Below are 18,127 nucleotides of genomic sequence, written 5' to 3'. Positions count from 1 at the left end.
TCCTAATGTCTCAGTCTCTTTGGTGGGCTTGGTGAAGGCATTCATTATTCAACTAGTGGTTTTCTTTTTGTTACTTTTCCATTAAACACAACACAAACAACATGTCAGTGTGTATATTTTGCACCAAATTTCGATTCCGGGTTCAAATCAGTCATTAAAATTCAGCTAAAGAAGAACATTTCTTTCAATCCCGAAAAGGTTACGTTAGGAGCGTAAAATTAATTCTCTTTTTACTATAGCTGTCGAAATTAACGCGTTAATTGCGATAATTAAATTTTGGAATTAATTACGTTAGAATATTTAACTATTTAGCGCAACACGCAGATAAGTCGCTCCCATAATTCCACTTGATTTGTTTACCGCGCCACTGAAAATGGAGAAGCAGGAACAGGATGGCCTTCTGGATGGGGAATTTAAATACAAGAAGAACATAGATGGGACAATAAAGAAACGCGTTGTAATTTGCACTCACTGTAGTAAAGAGTTTCAATTTCACCGTTCAAATTCGACCTTAAAATACCACCTTAATGCCAAACACGCGTTTGTCGGGGCAGCAGCTTCACCCGGCCTGCGTCAGACCACTCTTAGTGAACGCAGGCCACTCGGTAAGTCTTCTTTGGACAAACTGACCGACAATATAGCCAAATGGATAGCAAAGGACTGTAGACCGCTAAGCATTGTGGAGGACAAGGGCTTTGCGGATGTTTTAAAGGTTGCATCTCAGGACGCGTCCTACAAGCCCCCAGCGAGAAGCACAATAACAATTCGAATCCACGAACTGTATGAAACGGAGAAAAAGAAAAAAGAAGAGGCTTTAGTTCACACAGAATGCGTGGCTCTGACAGGAGACCACTGGACATCATTGAGTAATGACAATTACCTGGGAGTTACTGCGCATTTAATCACTGAAGCCTGGGGTCTGACATCCTTTGCGCTGACTATAATGAAAACGGAAGAGCGGCACTTTGCGGAGGCTTGTGCAGAGCAGTTCCAGACTGTTGCTCGCAGGTGGAGAATTGAGGAGAAGGTGACAACAGTAGGCACGGACAGTGCGCGCAATATGATCGCCGCGGCTCGCATCATGCCATTCAATCACATGCCGTGTACCGCGCACATTCTACAGAGATGCATCACAGTGAGTCTCGCAGACAGTGGCTTTGTCACTGCGCTGGCCAAATGCTGCAAAATTGTTGGCCATTTTAAGCACAGCCCAGCAAACACAGCAGAGCTGAACGCAGAGCAGGTGTCACTGGGGCGCAAGCAGGAGCCGTTGGCCCAGGACGTGCCTACGCGCTGGAACTCCACGCTGGAGATGGTGAAGCACTTGATCCGCAACCAAACTGCAGTAACCGCGACTCTGGATAAACAAAAGCATAAACTTGTCCTCCTGACGCCTCCAGAGTGGGACAAACTCCAGAGACTGGAGACACTTCTAGAGCCCTGCAGGTGAGCCTGTCATTGTGACCATAATTGTAGGTTTAGATTAAATGTATCAAACATACATCTTAAATCAGTTTTGTTATTATGAAAATGTCTTATTTAAAAAATAAATGAAATCAAATATTTTATTAATATTACCTAGTATTAAAAAGCTTTTTTAAATTTGCTGTCTTATCTGTGTGTGTGTGTGTGTATTCCACTGCAGATATGTGACTGAACTGCTGGGAGGAGAGGCCTACGTCTCCTGCTCTGTAGTTCTACCAGCGTTCTGCCACCTGCGCCGTGTCATGGAAGTAACTGATGAGGACCCTGCATATGTGGTGAGGTTTAAAGAGAAGTTTAAGGAAGACCTTGCTTCCCGCCAGGAACATACCAACTATGCATGGCTCCAGATCGCAACTGCACTGGACCCACGTTTTAAAGACCTACGCAGTGTGCCCAAGACTGACAGAGAAGCAGTGTGGACCACACTGGCAGGCATGCTGCATGAAGACTCTCCTAGAAGATCACACACTGCAGAAGAAGGTCCAGCCAAGAAGAGGCTGAGCCTGCTGCAGATGGACTCTGACTCTGAGTCAGAGGAGGAGGTACAGCAGGACAGAGCCATACAGCGCTACAGAGCAGAGCCCTGCACTGACTTAGAGGACTGTCCCTTACAGTGGTGGGCAGCTCATGCAGGAGCCCACAGCCAGCTGGCCCGCCTTGCTCGCAGATACCTGGCCACTCCTGCCTCCACAGTGCCCTGTGAGAGGCTGTTCTCTGTAGCAGGGCACATTGTGAACAAGAAGAGGTCTGCTCTGCACTCAGAGAACGTGGACAAGTTGGTTTGTCTCAGCAACTGGCTGAAGGATGAGTAGACCAGAGGACCTGTGTGTTTAGAGCTTGTTCTATGGTTGAATGTGATTTAAACAATACTTTTCACTGTTGTTCATATTTTTTTGCACTAATCTACCTTACCCAAAAGGATGATTGGAGATTTTTTCTATTTTGCCTGTTGAATTAGGCCTATGTTCTGTGAACTTGAAGATGTATATGGATAAAACAATGTGCTAGATTTAAACGGGTGGAAAACATTCAGTAAAAATCCCTCACAATTATTTGAAGCCCTGTTCTGCTTGTACTGCTTGTACTCACAATTAATAATAAATAAAACAAACAAGTGTGTTAAAAACCACTATCTGTCCCGATTTTTACACATATATACACATATACACATATATTTCGAGTTGCGATTAATCAATTTTTAGGCTGTGATTAATTCGCTTCCAGCACAACACCCAGCCTACGTCAGACCATGCTGAGTGAACGCAGGCCACTCAGCGTGGTCTTAGCATTAAATAACACTAACAAGTGTGTAAAAATCCGCTATCTGTCCGTATGTTTGCACACATTTTGGTCATATTTCGAGTTGCGATTAATCATGATTAATTAATTTTTAGGCTGTGATTAATCTGATTAAAAATTTTAATCATTTGACAGCCCTACTTTTTACAACTGTTTGCATCGCTGACTGTTTTTAGCTTTCGAACAGCTTTTTGAAGGCTGAGCTGATCTCCTGGATCATGTCTGACGTGGTGGTGGACCTGCCGTGCCGCTGGAATGCTTGACTGTTGCACTGCCTGGTGAGCGAACAAGCACCAAATGCAGCAACCACTGAGGGATTCATACTATAGGGGAGCAAAGGGAAAGAAGAAGGGGGGGAAAAAAAAAAAAAAAAAGAGAATATACATCTAAATAAAGTGAACACGTACATTTCTCTGTGCAACATCACACTTTATGCATTCATTACATAGGAAAAGCCAAAAAAAATCATCATGAGAAGTGGTCAGAACATTTGGTGATAATTTTTATACACTCTCAGCATGTAAATAAGTGAACTCTGTAGGTAATGTGCGTAAATATATTTAAAAAAAACTATTTTTTTATCCATTGAGCCCTGAAAAGCTTGGCCTATACATTCATTCAAACATAGCACAAAAAGCAAAAATCATGCCTTCACCTTCTGATCATTCCTGCTGTGGAAGCAGCATGGGCCCAGTGTGCCAGCACTCCCATAGATCCAGAAAGGAGATCCCCCTGTCCACCGCATCGTCTCCCGCTGCCTTCTAAGTTGCATGAGTACACTACAAACAGCAGCACACGACACAGCGTCACAAAAGGAGCTTCGAAGCATCTGAGAATAAACAGAGTGAACGATCAGCTGGAAGAAATTAAAGCACGTTCTGTTTGGTGCCAACCTTTGCTGCCATCTGTGATGAAATCCTGCTCCCCCTTCAGCACCAAGGTGAGGTTGCCCATAGCTACACTGAGCTGCATGACGCTCCGCTGATAATCACTGCTGTCCATGGGCTCATGGTGCTAATGCACACAGACGAGGTAAAAAGACACACATCAGCATAGAGGATCACATGTTATTTGCTGTCAACTAGTGAGTGGGACTGAATTGTGCCAAGAAACTTACCAATGCCTCATACAATCGAGTGAATTCCATGAAGTTAGGCGTAAGGATGCCCTTCTGGTACCCTTGGATAACAGATGGTTGCTGTGTAACCAGCCATAATCCATCCTGTTAAGAATGATCACACACACTATGTATGACTTAGCAAATGAAACACCTTCTGCTCCACAGCTGGGACTTTATTTTATCAAGACTTACTGCATCAATGACTATGGGGATATCTCTTGCTTTCGACTTCTCAATGACCTCCTGAAATAGAGAGAGAGAGAGCACAGGGTCTGTCTTTAATAAGCCTTCCGTTGGGGTGGGGAAAAAAAGAAGAAGTAATTTATCAGCCACCAGTAACACTTGTGCTATAACAAGTGCTAGCAATAAGACTAGTCCGCCATGCTTATGCAGAAGTATCTAGCAGAGTAGCCGAGACTGTGTTAAGCGCAAGGAAGAATGAATGTGCTCCACGTGCCTTTGCTGTTTTCAATAATAAGTCTTCTCTTCCTAAGCCTGGTCCCACCACAAGTCCGTGTAGTCTTGGAAGCCATTTTTCTATTTCTTCCACTGCGTTAGGACTGTCCCTTCATTCACACACATACACACAGATTGTCAGACATGCTGGAATGCACAATTAATCCCAAATTTTCAATTAGTTTGCAAGGCAAACACGCACACACAAAGTGAAGACTGATAACACTGTAACGGGTCTCTAAAGTGAGCAAACGCAAATAGAAAGCAGTCGATGTTAATGTTTTCTGTAAGTGCCTCTTGTAGAGAAATGAGCCTTTTAACTTTTTTTTGCTATAACAAGCTAATAATGGCTTTCTAAGAGCACACTGGCACAGGCTCACCAAACTGAAACGCAGTCATTAATGTTACTGTAAGGTTCCCAAGCCGCTCCAGCCACGACAAGTAAGCGTGAGCTGTGAAGGTTTGTACTGTCACACTGACAGAATACCCAGAATTATGACACTATCTGTTCATGATGTCAGACATTTTAATATTTAGGACAGTGATTACAGAATCATTGTGAGAAAGCAGCGTGTTAATTATAGCACGCAACGTTTAATACAACGGAGTAGAGTGATAATAGTGAAATGCAGAATTTGGCTCCAAATAACATTACAACTCACAACAAAAAAGAAGACGTGCGCAACTATTTATTTTGAAAATCTTACACGTCGCCACAAAGTCTGGGTAAACTTTGATTTTTTTGCTTGCAATAACACACTGTGTAACATTTGTGAATGCATCCAAATACCAGTGCATAATGCTAATAAATACACACCATTGCACTCTAAATGATCCAACTGCTACCAGCTACTCCAAATACTACAGAAAGATTATTATTGGCTCTGTACTTACAGAACTGGATGGACTATGAGCTCAGGGCTGTATGATTTGATTACAACTGCAGCATCTTTGGTGCAGAACACGTGAGACAAGTCAGCCCCCTGGAGATGAGAAAAAAAAATGTATATACAATATACAATTAGAAAAAAAAATTAAGAAAATGAATGGACAAAATTGATAGTCAAGCTTTACTGCCTACCACTTTTAAAGCAGAGATGGCAGCAAAGTAAGGAGCTCCAGTGTAGCTTTAGAGATTAGAGATGAAGAGAAATTAGGGCAAATGTTCCACTGAATTTGTTTTTTTCTTTTAAATCATGCAGGAATCTTTTATGCAACATACTCTTGACATCCTCCAATGATCCCAATACGTCCATCTTGTCCCTTGTGTTTTTTGGATGTCAGCGGAGGGACTATGTTCTTTACCAGTGGCAGGATGTCATCCTCCATACCTCTGTGCGACGTGGAGCCCAAACCGTAGAAGCGCTCAAAAACTGAGGAGATAAACAAAGTGAGAGTGTTCAGCGTACGAGCTAGTTTCAAACCACTGTCGTTGGCTGGGTCCACGAGGCTGGGTCTTCCAACATGACAATGATCCAAAACACACCGCCCGGGCAACAAAGGAGTGGCTCCGTAAGAAGCATTTGAAAGTCCTGGAGTGGCCTAGCCAGTCTCCAGACCTCAACCCCATAGAAAATCTGTGGCGGGAGTTGGAAGTCCGTGTTGCTCGGCGACAGCCCCAAAACATCACCGCTCTCGAGAAGATCTGCATGGAGGAATGGGCCAAAATACCAGCTACTGTGTGTGCAAACCTGGTAAAGACCTATAGTAAACGTTTGACCTCTGTTATTGCCAACAAAGGTTATGTTACAAAGTATTGAGTTGTATTTTTGTTATTGACCAAATACTTATTTTCCACCCTGATTTACGAATAAATTCTTTACAAATCCTACCATGTGGATTCATGGATTTTTTTTTCACATTCTGTCTCTCACAGTTGAAGTGTACCTCTGGTGCAAATTACTGACCTCTGTCATCATTTTAAGTGGGGGAACTTGCACAATCGGTGGCTGACTAAATACTTTTTTGCCCCACTGTATCTATCATACAGTATTTAATTGCCAGTTGCAAGGTATGTAATACACTTTAAATCACAAATCTTTCTAGACTTTATTAAATTTAATGTGATATATATATACACACACATACATATATAAATTATTTCACTATGAAACCTAAACAAATGTAAACATCAAAGAGTAATCTTTACCTTGATACTTGGCATCAATTTCCTTCATGAGGGACACGCTCCTTTGCAAGTCAAAAGGAAGGGACTCCACAAGGTCCAAATACTCCTCCACATAGTTCACAACAACGTGACCTGGGTCACCATTGGTCGGGTTCAGCATTGCGGATCCGTTTCCCCGCCGGCGCACTCCTACACCAGCACCTGTTAACAACATTAGCTTTTTCATTGATGAATCTAATACTCAAGTTTGCAAGTAAATATTACTTCACTGCCTCAAACGTTTTTGATTGAAGCATCATAACGTGTGTTTTACAGCGTTTTCGTCGTGTTTACTAACACCTGTAATGAAGAATCAGTTCTGGGCTGCAGACATACAGAAGAGAAGACAACTGATCTGCAGTCAGCCATACTGATGAAATTGCTACGTGTACTGCGAATGTGCCAACTGTTAGCCAGTGTTGGGAAGGTTACTTTTAAAATGTATTCCATTACAGAATACAGAATACATGCCCCAAAATGTATTCTGTAACGTATTCCGTTACGTTACTCAATGACAGTAACGTATTCTGAATACTTTGGATTACTTAATATATTATCATGCTTTTTACAACAACGTGAATGTACTATTGCTGTGTGATTTATTACTATTACTGAAGGTCCGCGACTCCGAACTGTAGTAAAGGGACCTCTGACTAATATGGCGGGGTCCCTGTCGGCTCGTAGCCGAAAAATAGCTTTACTTTGTTGTGTGGGTCAACTTTTCTTGCGAAAGACAGAGAGAGGCGTTGAAAGGCTGCTCCAACGGAACTTATTGTTTTCGGAGGAAAACACGAACACGGTGTACAGTCGAGTCTTAATAGCTTACTTACAACTGGGCTCGTCAGGCACTCTTCTTGGCTGCAGTGGTTATTATTATATTTACATGCTTCCAGCTCCCGTTTTTCCTCGATGACAACTCGTACCTTTCCACTCCCCTTTCTCTCCCTCCTCGCGCTCACAGACCCATAACGTGTATGGCGGTCCATTCTCCCTGCAACACGGACTACACTGCCCATGATGCTACATTCTTTAGAGCTATGCTTGTAGCATTCTGCCTGTTAGCTTAGCACAACAACAACAACAACAACAACAACAACAACAACGAAAAGGCGCTCTCTCACCCAGGAAACACACAGTCGCAGAGAGAGAGAGAGAGAGAGAGAGAGCGTCGCCCTGTAACCATGGCAACCGTAACGCTGCCGCCTGGAACAACAGAACGTAGCTGTCAAACAAAACCCAAACAGTCCTGACCCGCGACAATATGAAACAGGAAAGTACCGCAGTGTAATCCATTTATTTCAACAAAGTAACTGTTTTCCGAATACCACCTTTTTAAACGGTACCTGTAACGGAATACAGTTACTCATATTTTGTATTTTAAATACGTAACGGCGGTACATGTATTCCGTTACTCCCCAACACTGCTGTTAGCTAACTCGAACTACCAATGCAGGATCTGCAAAGAAATACAAGACCCGGTGACTTCCGGTGTTCCAGATCTACTGGCGTTTAGATCAACTGGCGTTGGTCGAACAGATGTGTGGCAGACTTGCGTTTCAGGAGCTACTACCGACAAACCAGCAAAAAAAACGCCAAATGTGTCATCTGTGACACTTGTGAGGTTATCTCAAACACACTCCGTCAGTCTTGATGCTGTTGAACAACAAAATGTTTAAAAATGTGGCGAGTTTACCTGGTGATATCCTCATGCGCGACGCGATCGCGAAAACAGCAAACAAGTAACACCACGCCGATGTTGTTCACAGGACAGCAAGAGTAAACGATCGGGAGACTCTTGTCGTCGTTATCGTTCCCCTCGCACGGTTTATTTCTCCGAATTCAGCGTTTTTGCTTCACAACTAAAGCGAGCAGTTTGCTTTGTGCACTGACATGGAGTCGAGTCAACCAGCACCACCTCTGGCCAAGTGCCACAGCCTACAGCCAGATCAACTTGTGACACACATCTGCACCACGTTTGAATTCGTTTCATGCACAATACATTTGTACCTTTCAATTGTGTGTTTGTGCGTCATGCAAATAAACCTTTGAAATGAATGAAATGATATCATGTATATATTATCAGCCTACATTTGTACAAAATGCCAAATGACATACACATAGTCATAAGAATCACCATCCTGATATCAATACTTTTGCCCATAAGAAAAATGTCGTGAACAAATATATGACACACTAATATTTCACCAGTGTTGTAACATCACATGTCGTTAGCATAGTCTGCCTGTGTCTTACCCCTGCAAACAAACATTTTAGAGTTGGTTGTTATATACAGTCTGTATAAGTGTGGTTAATCTAATAAACATTTGTAAGGAGATGGCAGTTACTGTGAATGTACAGCAGTTACACAGTGATTAGTAATAAACAGTCAGACAATGACTCTGACAATCTCATTCAGTCTTGCAGATTGAATGCACCTTCTGTGGAAAGTGGTACCACACAGTGTGTGTGGACTTCCCCTGTGCAGAAGGCGACAACAAATGTTGTGCATGCTAAATAAACAGAAACAAATGATCCCTGTTGTCTTTGCTTACTGATTGTTTTCAGTGTTGACAATCCACATTGCTGGCATTGCATCTGTCAACATGTTTGTGGGTAGATTTGGATGTACCAGGGGTAAGTGCAGCCACTCAGCCTCTACTCAATGTGATCATAGCAGCAGGTGCAGATGTGAAAAGAACAGATGTGTCACAAGTTAATCTAGTAGTAGGCTATGTAGTGGACTGACCTCCATTTGAAACTGCTCCAGCTGCTGTGTGATAGTGGATCTGCTACAAATTGAAGATCATATGGAAGTTTTGGAAATTAACCCTTGTATTATGTTGAAAAACAAAAAAGTGACATTGATTTTGTTGCGGGTCATTTTGACCCGTACTGTGTAAATCCACTCAGAATTGTCAAGAAACTGCAATAAACTGCAATAAAACAATAGCAACTTTATTTTCCATTAGATAAACATGTAGAACACAGACATACAACAGTGACTTTCCATAACTATTTTAGGAACAATTTGGTTTTTCGTTCTTACAAACACGTATTTTGAACTTGCCCAACGTTCTCAGTTTTTCAATGCTCAACATTTTCTATTTTGTCCACATGATGGACAGAATGTAATTGTGTGCTTTCTGCAGATGTACTTCTTGCATTTCTCACAAAAAGTGCTTGTTTTCAAACAGGAACCTTCCTAACTAAGATTTAAAACAAAAGATTTCTACGTCTCCTCCAGTCTCACAAACAGATGACAAACCAAGCGACACACCTGAGTCACTGACTTTCTTAAATCCACTCACTCTCACTGGCTCTGTTTATTACTAATCACTGTGTAACTGCTGTGAATTCAAAGTAACTGCCGTCTCCTTACAAATCTTCATTGGATTAACCACACTTATACAGACTGTATATAACTACCAACTCTCCAGCCATGTTGATGGATTGCCTATATTGGCTGGAAATATTCATTTCCAGAGAAAGGACACAGACAAACGATGCTTACAGGATGTGATGTGACAACACTAATGAAATATTGATGTGTCATATTTGTCCAAGGCGTATTTCATTGTTATGGAAAAAGAGAATATCAAAATCATGATGACCAATTGGAGTGGTGATTTCTATGACTTTGTGTATATAATTTGGGATTTTGAACAAATGTAGGCCAATAAGGAATATATGATATCATTTCATTCTTTTCAAAGGTTTATTTGCATGACGCACAAACAGACACAATTGAAAGGTACAAATGTGTTGTGCATGAAACGAATTCAAACGTGGTGCAGATGTGTGTCACAAGTTGATCTGGCTGTAGGCTGTGGCACTTGGCCAGAGGTGGCGCTGGTTGACTCGAGTCCATGTTAGTGCACAAAGTAAACTGCTCGCTTTAGTTGTGAAGCAAAAACGCTGAATTCGGAGAAATAAACCGTGCGAGGGGAACGATAACGACGACAAGAGTCTCCCGATCGTTTACTCTTGCTGTCCTGTGAACAACATCGGCGTGGTATTACTTGTTTGCTGTTTTCGCGATCGCGTCGCGCATGAGGATATCACCAGGTAAACTCGCCACATTTTTAAACATTTTGTTGTTCAACAGCATCAAGACTGACGGAGTGTGTTTGAGATAACCTCACAAGTGTCACAGATGACACATTTGGCGTTTTTTTGCTGGTTTGTCGGTAGCAGCTCCTGAAACGCAAGACTGCCACACATCTGTTCGACCGACGGCAGTTGATCTAAACGCCAGTAGATCTAAACGCCAGTAAATCTGGAACACCGGCTAGTTTATAACAATACTAAACTAAATTCAGCTCCAATCCTTACGGAAATACAGAGCCGATACCTCGCCACACTCATTCAGTTGCCATATAAGCGGAGGGTAAGTAAACTTACCTGTGAATACTCCGAGTTAACCTTACAGACTCTGTGATGCTGCTGTGGGTCTTGTTGCTAACGCTAGGTAGTGTGTGTGTGTGTAACTACGGTGGACTCGCAACAACGGTGCTAGCTGTCGGCTAATTCAGCTATGCGCATGCGCCGCATACTTTACACGAATCACACACGCCTCACTCTTCTGCTTTTAGGTTTACGATGCTGCAACCAACCAGGTATCGGTTTTCATGGACTTTACAAGTTAATATTCCCCACTGACTCTATAAAAGTCACGTTTTCTGCAGTCACTCACCCAGTAATACTTCCATGATGGCTTTTAAGAACTTTGTACAAACAAACAAACAAACAAACAAACAAAATCACATTTATAATTTATTTCAAAACGTATACAGGTTTCTGGTTTAGTGTGAGCCCATTCATCCTAATGTCTCAGTCTCTTTGGTGGGCTTGGTGAAGGCATTCATTATTCAACTAGTGGTTTTCTTTTTGTTACTTTTCCATTAAACACAACACAAACAACATGTCAGTGTGTATATTTTGCACCAAATTTCGATTCCGGGTTCAAATCAGTCATTAAAATTCAGCTAAAGAAGAACATTTCTTTCAATCCCGAAAAGGTTACGTTAGGAGCGTAAAATTAATTCTCTTTTTACAACTGCTTGCATCGCTGACTGTTTTTAGCTTTCGAACAGCTTTTTGAAGGCTGAGCTGATCTCCTGGATCATGTCTGACGTGGTGGTGGACCTGCCGTGCCGCTGGAATGCTTGACTGTTGCACTGCCTGGTGAGCGAACAAGCACCAAATGCAGCAACCACTGAGGGATTCATACTATAGGGGAGCAAAGGGAAAGAAGAAGGGGGGGAAAAAAAAAAAAAAAAGAGAATATACATCTAAATAAAGTGAACACGTACATTTCTCTGTGCAACATCACACTTTATGCATTCATTACATAGGAAAAGCCAAAAAAATCATCATGAGAAGTGGTCAGAACATTTGGTGATAATTTTTATACACTCTCAGCATGTAAATAAGTGAACTCTGTAGGTAATGTGTGTAAATATATTTAAAAAAAACTATTTTTTTATCCATTGAGCCCTGAAAAGCTTGGCCTATACATTCATTCAAACATAGCACAAAAAGCAAAAATCATGCCTTCACCTTCTGATCATTCCTGCTGTGGAAGCAGCATGGGCCCAGTGTGCCAGCACTCCCATAGATCCAGAAAGGAGATCCCCCTGTCCACCGCATCGTCTCCCGCTGCCTTCTAAGTTGCATGAGTACACTACAAACAGCAGCACACGACACAGCGTCACAAAAGGAGCTTCGAAGCATCTGAGAATAAACAGAGTGAACGATCAGCTGGAAGAAATTAAAGCACGTTCTGTTTGATGCCAACCTTTGCTGCCATCTGTGATGAAATCCTGCTCCCCCTTCAGCACCAAGGTGAGGTTGCCCATAGCTACACTGAGCTGCATGACGCTCCGCTGATAATCACTGCTGTCCATGGGCTCATGGTGCTAATGCACACAGACGAGGTAAAAAGACACACATCAGCATAGAGGATCACATGTTATTTGCTGTCAACTAGTGAGTGGGACTGAATTGTGCCAAGAAACTTACCAATGCCTCATACAATCGAGTGAATTCCATAAAGTTAGGCGTAAGGATGCCCTTCTGGTACCCTTGGATAACAGATGGTTGCTGTGTAACCAGCCATAATCCATCCTGTTAAGAATGATCACACACACTATGTATGACTTAGCAAATGAAACACCTTCTGCTCCACAGCTGGGACTTTATTTTATCAAGACTTACTGCATCAATGACTATGGGGATATCTCTTGCTTTCGACTTCTCAATGACCTCCTGAAATAGAGAGAGAGAGAGCACAGGGTCTGTCTTTAATAAGCCTTCCGTTGGGGTGGGGGAAAAAAAAGAAGAAGTAATTTATCAGCCACCAGTAACACTTGTGCTATAACAAGTGCTAGCAATAAGACTAGTCCGCCATGCTTATGCAGAAGTATCTAGCAGAGTAGCCGAGACTGTGTTAAGCGCAAGGAAGAATGAATATGCTCCACGTGCCTTTGCTGTTTTCAATAATAAGTCTTCTCTTCCTAAGCCTGGTCCCACCACAAGTCCGTGTAGTCTTGGAAGCCATTTTTCTATTTCTTCCACTGCGTTAGGACTGTCCCTTCATTCACACACATACACACAGATTGTCAGACATGCTGGAATGCACAATTAATCCCAAATTTTCAATTAGTTTGCAAGGCAAACACGCACACACAAAGTGAAGACTGATAACACTGTAACGGGTCTCTAAAGTGAGCAAACGCAAATAGAAAGCAGTCGATGTTAATGTTTTCTGTAAGTGCCTCTTGTAGAGAAATGAGCCTTTTAACTTTTTTTTGCTATAACAAGCTAATAATGGCTTTCTAAGAGCACACTGGCACAGGCTCACCAAACTGAAACGCAGTCATTAATGTTACTGTAAGGTTCCCAAGCCGCTCCAGCCACGACAAGTAAGCGTGAGCTGTGAAGGTTTGTACTGTCACACTGACAGAATACCCAGAATTATGACACTACCTGTTCATGATCTGACAAATGTCAGACATTTTAATATTTAGGACAGTGATTACAGAATCATTGTGAGAAAGCAGCGTGTTAATTATAGCACGCAACGTTTAATGCAACGGAGTAGAGTGATAATAGTGAAATGCAGAATTTGGCTCCAAATAACATTACAACTCACAACAAAAAAGAAGACGTGCGCAACTATTTATTTTGAAAATCTTACACGTCGCCACAAAGTCTGGGTAAACTTTGATTTTTTTGCTTGCAATAACACACTGTGTAACATTTGTGAATGCATCCAAATACCAGTGCATAATGCTAATAAATACACACCATTGCACTCTCAATGATCCAACTGCTACCAGCTACTTCAAATACTACAGAAAGATTATTATTGGCTCTGTACTTACAGAACTGGATGGACTATGAGCTCAGGGCTGTATGATTTGATTACAACTGCAGCATCTTTGGTGCAGAACACGTGAGACAAGTCAGCCCCCTGGAGATGAGAAAAAAAAAATGTATATACAATATACAATTAGAAAAAAAAATTAAGAAAATGAATGGACAAAATTGATAGTCAAGCTTTACTGCCTACCACTTTTAAAGCAGAGATGGCAGCAAAGTAAGGAGCTCCAGTGTAGCTTTAGAGATTAGAGATGAAGAGAAATTAGGGCAAATGTTCCACTGAATTTGTTTTTTTCTTTTAAATCATGCAGGAATCTTTTATGCAACATACTCTTGACATCCTCCAATGATCCCAATACGTCCATCTTGTCCCTTGTGTTTTTTGGATGTCAGCGGAGGGACTATGTTCTTTACCAGTGGCAGGATGTCATCCTCCATACCTCTGTGCGACGTGGAGCCCAAACCGTAGAAGCGCTCAAAAACTGAGGAGATAAACAAAGTGAGAGTGTTCAGCGTACGAGCTAGTTTCAAACCACTGTGGTCGACAACAAAAACACACTAACACGATCCAAAATAAGAATAATAACTGAGTGTGATCTTTCACGTTACAGCTAATCTGCCTTCAGGTTTCTCTCCACATCAAGGCTTCACGCGTAGCGCCGGAACTAAATACCTAACGCCTGAGGGTCTGCGCTCAGAAATGGATTCTGCTGTGCGAGAGAGTCTGTCTGGGGCGAAGGGCGTTTGGGATGACCGGAGTGGCCACGTGTATGCGACGGGGAGGTACTGGAAATGACCGGAGCGCGGCCAGGATTCGCCGTCTTGGACGGAGCGGATGCTGAGCGGGAGGAGGAGATGCTGGCGAACATCTGGCCAAGCATCTGAAGCATCTGCAGTTCCCGGGCATGCTCAGCTTCCCGGCGCCGGTCTTCTGCTTGCAAGCGCTGCTCCTCCATCCGGTAGAAGTTGTCCTCGGCTTGGGCGCTCTGCTCCAGGAACTGCTCCATCAGCTTCTCCATGGGGAAATTGGCGCGTCGCTTCCTGGGCCGTTTGGCCGCTCTGGCTGACAAACAGCTGGCCGACTGGCTGCTGTTAGGCGGCTTTGCACAAGTCCCTGAAGTGGAGAAGGGTGTGACATTATGTTAGCACACATACTCGAGTCACACTCGAGGCACTGAAACATGATAAAGCCACGAAAAAGTGATAGTGGAAAAGGTTGGACTCACCATTATTCCCCACTGTCACTTTAACCGGAATGGGGATGGGAACAGTTGGGTATTCCAACTTGACTTCAGTCTCAGCGGGATAAGGACACTCCCCTGTGCTCTCAGAGTAAGCATCCTGAGCATCTTCCCCATCCTCCTCCGGGCCATCGACGGCCTCCTCTCCTCCCGCACCGCTGTCTATAAACTCCTGGGCGTCCAGACTCGGCCGGTTACTCAAAATCCTCTCCATGGTGTCATAAAACTTGCAGATCTTGTGATACTGCCCATTATTCCGCAGATTGCCCTCCTTCGCCAACAAGTACTGCCTCTTGAGGCTCTTGATCCGCACCCTACACTGCTCGGGCGTCCTTTCAAACCCCATGGCTCCCAGCCTCCGGGAGACGTCGCGGTACACGAAGCTGTTTCGGAAGTTTCCATCCAGCGCCGCCTGGATGTCCTGCTCTCCCCAGATGTTCAGCAGCGTCCTCGTCTCCACGTCCGACCACAGGAAGCCCCGCGTTGTGTTCGCTTGCATAGCTGATCCAAAACAGGCCGGCTCCCGGCGTAACCTCCACCCCCGGGGAATAAGTTGATTGGAGATGTTGACACTGCGGATTATGACGGCCGTTTGCTCTGGGTCTCTGCGCTCAGCCGCATCAATGCCGCGGACCACCGTCAGCCCAAACAACGACAAACGGCCATTTCGCTAGCTCAGAAGGACCAGCCGGGGTAATAATTTTGGACTTAAACTTGAAGATCATCACAACGTGTGCAGGTCAAACTATTTGTAAGCTAGCTAAAAGCCTAGCCTTCTGTGTTTATCTCATTCGTGTCGTTGTCAAAATGCGTAGCTCTGGGATAAACCGACAGGAGATCGGCTACAAGAGCAGTTTTTAAGCGGTAACACTACATCGAGTAAATGTCCAAACTGACCTCTGATCAGTCCTTTGAGGTTAACTTCACCTTTCTCCGCCTGGTCCCCCGCCCCGCGAACGCATTTCTGCGGGGTCCTAGAGACCCACCCCACCTCAACAACGAGCCAAACTGTCAGCTGCTCGGCCAACATGGAGAGCACTGGACGACTCTAACGGCTCACCTAACGTTACAGTCTAAAGCTAAGTTTTAATGAAGTAAAACTTTGAGATAACGTCAGTCTCTTTTACCTTTCTCGTTTAAACAGGCCAAGGCGGCGATAAGCGACAGTGCAACTGGGATCGAGCAAAAAGCGAGCGCTTGAATCTGTTGAGGCATGCTCTCATTGTTTGTCTGACTGCAGTCACCCACTCTCGGAGCTTTATCACGGGCTGCACAGCCCTCTGTGGCACTCAGCTGTCCTTACCTAAACTGGAGCTGCGCTTCAACGCCGACAAGTGAACGCAAGTTAGCCTGATCATGAGGCGCCCTATAACCCAGCGCAGTACTACAGGAAGCGTGTGATGCCTTTAAAGGCTGCTCGGACACTCCTACATCCAAGTGGGCTGAGGGTGAAATCTGCTGTCGACGAGCCATCAAACCGGAAGCAGTTTTAAGCATGCGCTGCTTTCAGTGACCACTAGATGCTTGGGATATTAAAATCACAGTAGAGAGGTGGTCAGCAGGGCCGGATTCTGAGACAACAAGCCCTCCTCCATAATAAAATGAAGCACACATCAAAATAGACACAGAAGAGTAATAAGGTGCAGATGTTTTTAAGTTTATTTGCAATTTTCATCTATTTGTGCTGATTTTAAGTTTTTTTTTTGCAGCCATATTGCAAGTATAACCGTCTGTTTGCCTCTGTTTTTAGAAGTTTTGTATTTTTTAATACTCATTATTCAACCCCTCTGCCATAAAGAACTCTTCAGGAGGTCAGTCCTACTATGCACTATGAAAGTGTAGAGGTGGTAACTGGCGAACACACGTGAACTGTCAGGCACGAGATTCCATACACACATATTTCTGTAGCATAAAAAAAAACTAATTTTAGAAGCATGTCAAAAAAATGATTTTACGTAGAAAGTGTAGCCTATTTTTATTTATCAAGTCTTCATTTCTAAACAAATATAATATCACCCTTAAAACTACAATTGAATTCATAGATTTAATGCATAAATTAAAAGATTTTGTAACTGTAACTGTTTATCTAACTTTCTTCTGGTTATTGTTATATTTATTGTGAATAGATCACATGTTTCGATTGAAGCAGAAACATGATTGTTAAATATTTTTTACTTTCTTACAAATATCAGTCTACATTTTAGGCAGGCCATTGGCATAAAGTGAATGAATATTTATTTCTCAGCTAATAATTATAATCATCATCATCATCATGTTTTTGGTCCAGATTTTAAAAACCACATTGGCATTTTTTAGCCATTTGTCTCAGCCTGACAACAAAAAACTTTTTTTAATCCTCCAAACTAACAGAAAAACACAATTAAGCGACACGTATACCACTAAGAGAGCGTAAAATCCCAGAAGAATGTGTGTTATGCTTAGTTTGAAAACTAATACCCGCCCACCGACTAATTACAAATCGGAATTATAGACAGTTTTACTTTTCGCCCTGGGTTTTGTCTGGTAGGCATAAAATAACTTCAGGCTTGACCACTCAAATCACACTTAAGCCTTGGAGACTGCTACTAACACCACACCAAAGGCATAAATATAACAACAAGGAATGCTTTGAGGAGAGGTATATTATGTAATATTTGCTGTCATTGCATTTTCATCATCATCATCAACTTTATTTTAATGAAAGAAGAAGAAGAAAATCAGGCAGGGGTCTTTGTATTTTCAATGCAACTCTGTCCCTTTTTTTCGCCATTGTGTGGAAAATTGTCCTACTCAAAAGGCTGCCCTCAATCTTTTTTAATAATACCAATATTGACTAAGTAGTTTTTATTTATGATTATTTCCCAGCAGCATATACAGCCTATACACTTAAACTTATTTGACTTAGGCATTATTATTATTATTATTATTATTATTATTATTATATAATATAATAATAATAATAATAATAATAACTGA

At 42.6% G+C, this 18,127-nt stretch overlaps 3 protein-coding genes across 8 annotated transcripts; 1 reads left to right on the top strand and 2 right to left on the bottom strand.

Moving 5' to 3' along the window:
* Positions 1-74: 74 nt before the first annotated feature.
* On the bottom strand, positions 75-16,628 carry naxd (NAD(P)HX dehydratase). Of its 6 annotated transcripts, XR_005692182.1 has the most exons (12): positions 15,137-16,042; positions 14,584-15,024; positions 14,242-14,392; positions 14,101-14,146; positions 13,913-14,001; positions 13,011-13,119; positions 12,744-12,794; positions 12,549-12,653; positions 12,325-12,445; positions 12,087-12,210; positions 11,527-11,756; positions 75-179 (listed from the first exon to the last, which is right to left on the bottom strand). XR_005692182.1 is itself a non-coding variant. In XM_040005273.1 (11 exons), the coding sequence occupies exons 1-11, from the start codon at positions 15,648-15,650 to the stop codon at positions 11,606-11,608; spliced, it is 1,902 nt and encodes a 633-aa protein (XP_039861207.1). In that variant the 5' UTR covers positions 15,651-16,042; the 3' UTR covers positions 11,288-11,605. The 6 variants fall into 6 exon arrangements, 5 of the variants coding, with proteins under 5 accessions (XP_039861207.1, XP_039861211.1, XP_039861210.1 ...); XM_040005273.1 differs by lacking the exon at positions 75-179 and having other exon boundaries at positions 11,288-11,756; XM_040005277.1 differs by lacking the exons at positions 75-179; positions 14,584-15,024; positions 15,137-16,042 and adding an exon at positions 16,583-16,628 and having other exon boundaries at positions 11,288-11,756.
* LOC120717349 (zinc finger BED domain-containing protein 4-like) lies at positions 179-2,302 on the top strand. The gene is made up of 2 exons (XM_040005278.1): positions 179-1,446; positions 1,646-2,302. The coding sequence occupies exons 1-2, from the start codon at positions 374-376 to the stop codon at positions 2,295-2,297; spliced, it is 1,725 nt and encodes a 574-aa protein (XP_039861212.1). The 5' UTR covers positions 179-373; the 3' UTR covers positions 2,298-2,302.
* On the bottom strand, positions 2,932-11,102 carry LOC120717350 (ATP-dependent (S)-NAD(P)H-hydrate dehydratase-like). The gene is made up of 11 exons (XM_040005279.1): positions 10,929-11,102; positions 6,510-6,689; positions 5,583-5,733; positions 5,442-5,487; positions 5,255-5,343; positions 4,362-4,470; positions 4,097-4,147; positions 3,902-4,006; positions 3,678-3,798; positions 3,440-3,563; positions 2,932-3,107 (listed from the first exon to the last, which is right to left on the bottom strand). Exons 2-11 carry the CDS (start codon positions 6,646-6,648, stop codon positions 2,957-2,959), a joined length of 1,086 nt encoding a protein of 361 aa, XP_039861213.1. The 5' UTR covers positions 6,649-6,689; positions 10,929-11,102; the 3' UTR covers positions 2,932-2,956.
* Positions 16,629-18,127: the final 1,499 nt, after the last annotated feature.

Source organism: Simochromis diagramma, unplaced genomic scaffold, assembly GCF_900408965.1.
Source record: "Simochromis diagramma unplaced genomic scaffold, fSimDia1.1 OVJJ01000501.1, whole genome shotgun sequence".
Classification (NCBI taxonomy): Eukaryota; Metazoa; Chordata; class Actinopteri; order Cichliformes; family Cichlidae; genus Simochromis; species Simochromis diagramma.
The sequence above is the reverse complement of the archived record's forward strand: the minus strand, read 5'-3'. Positions and strand labels throughout refer to the sequence as shown.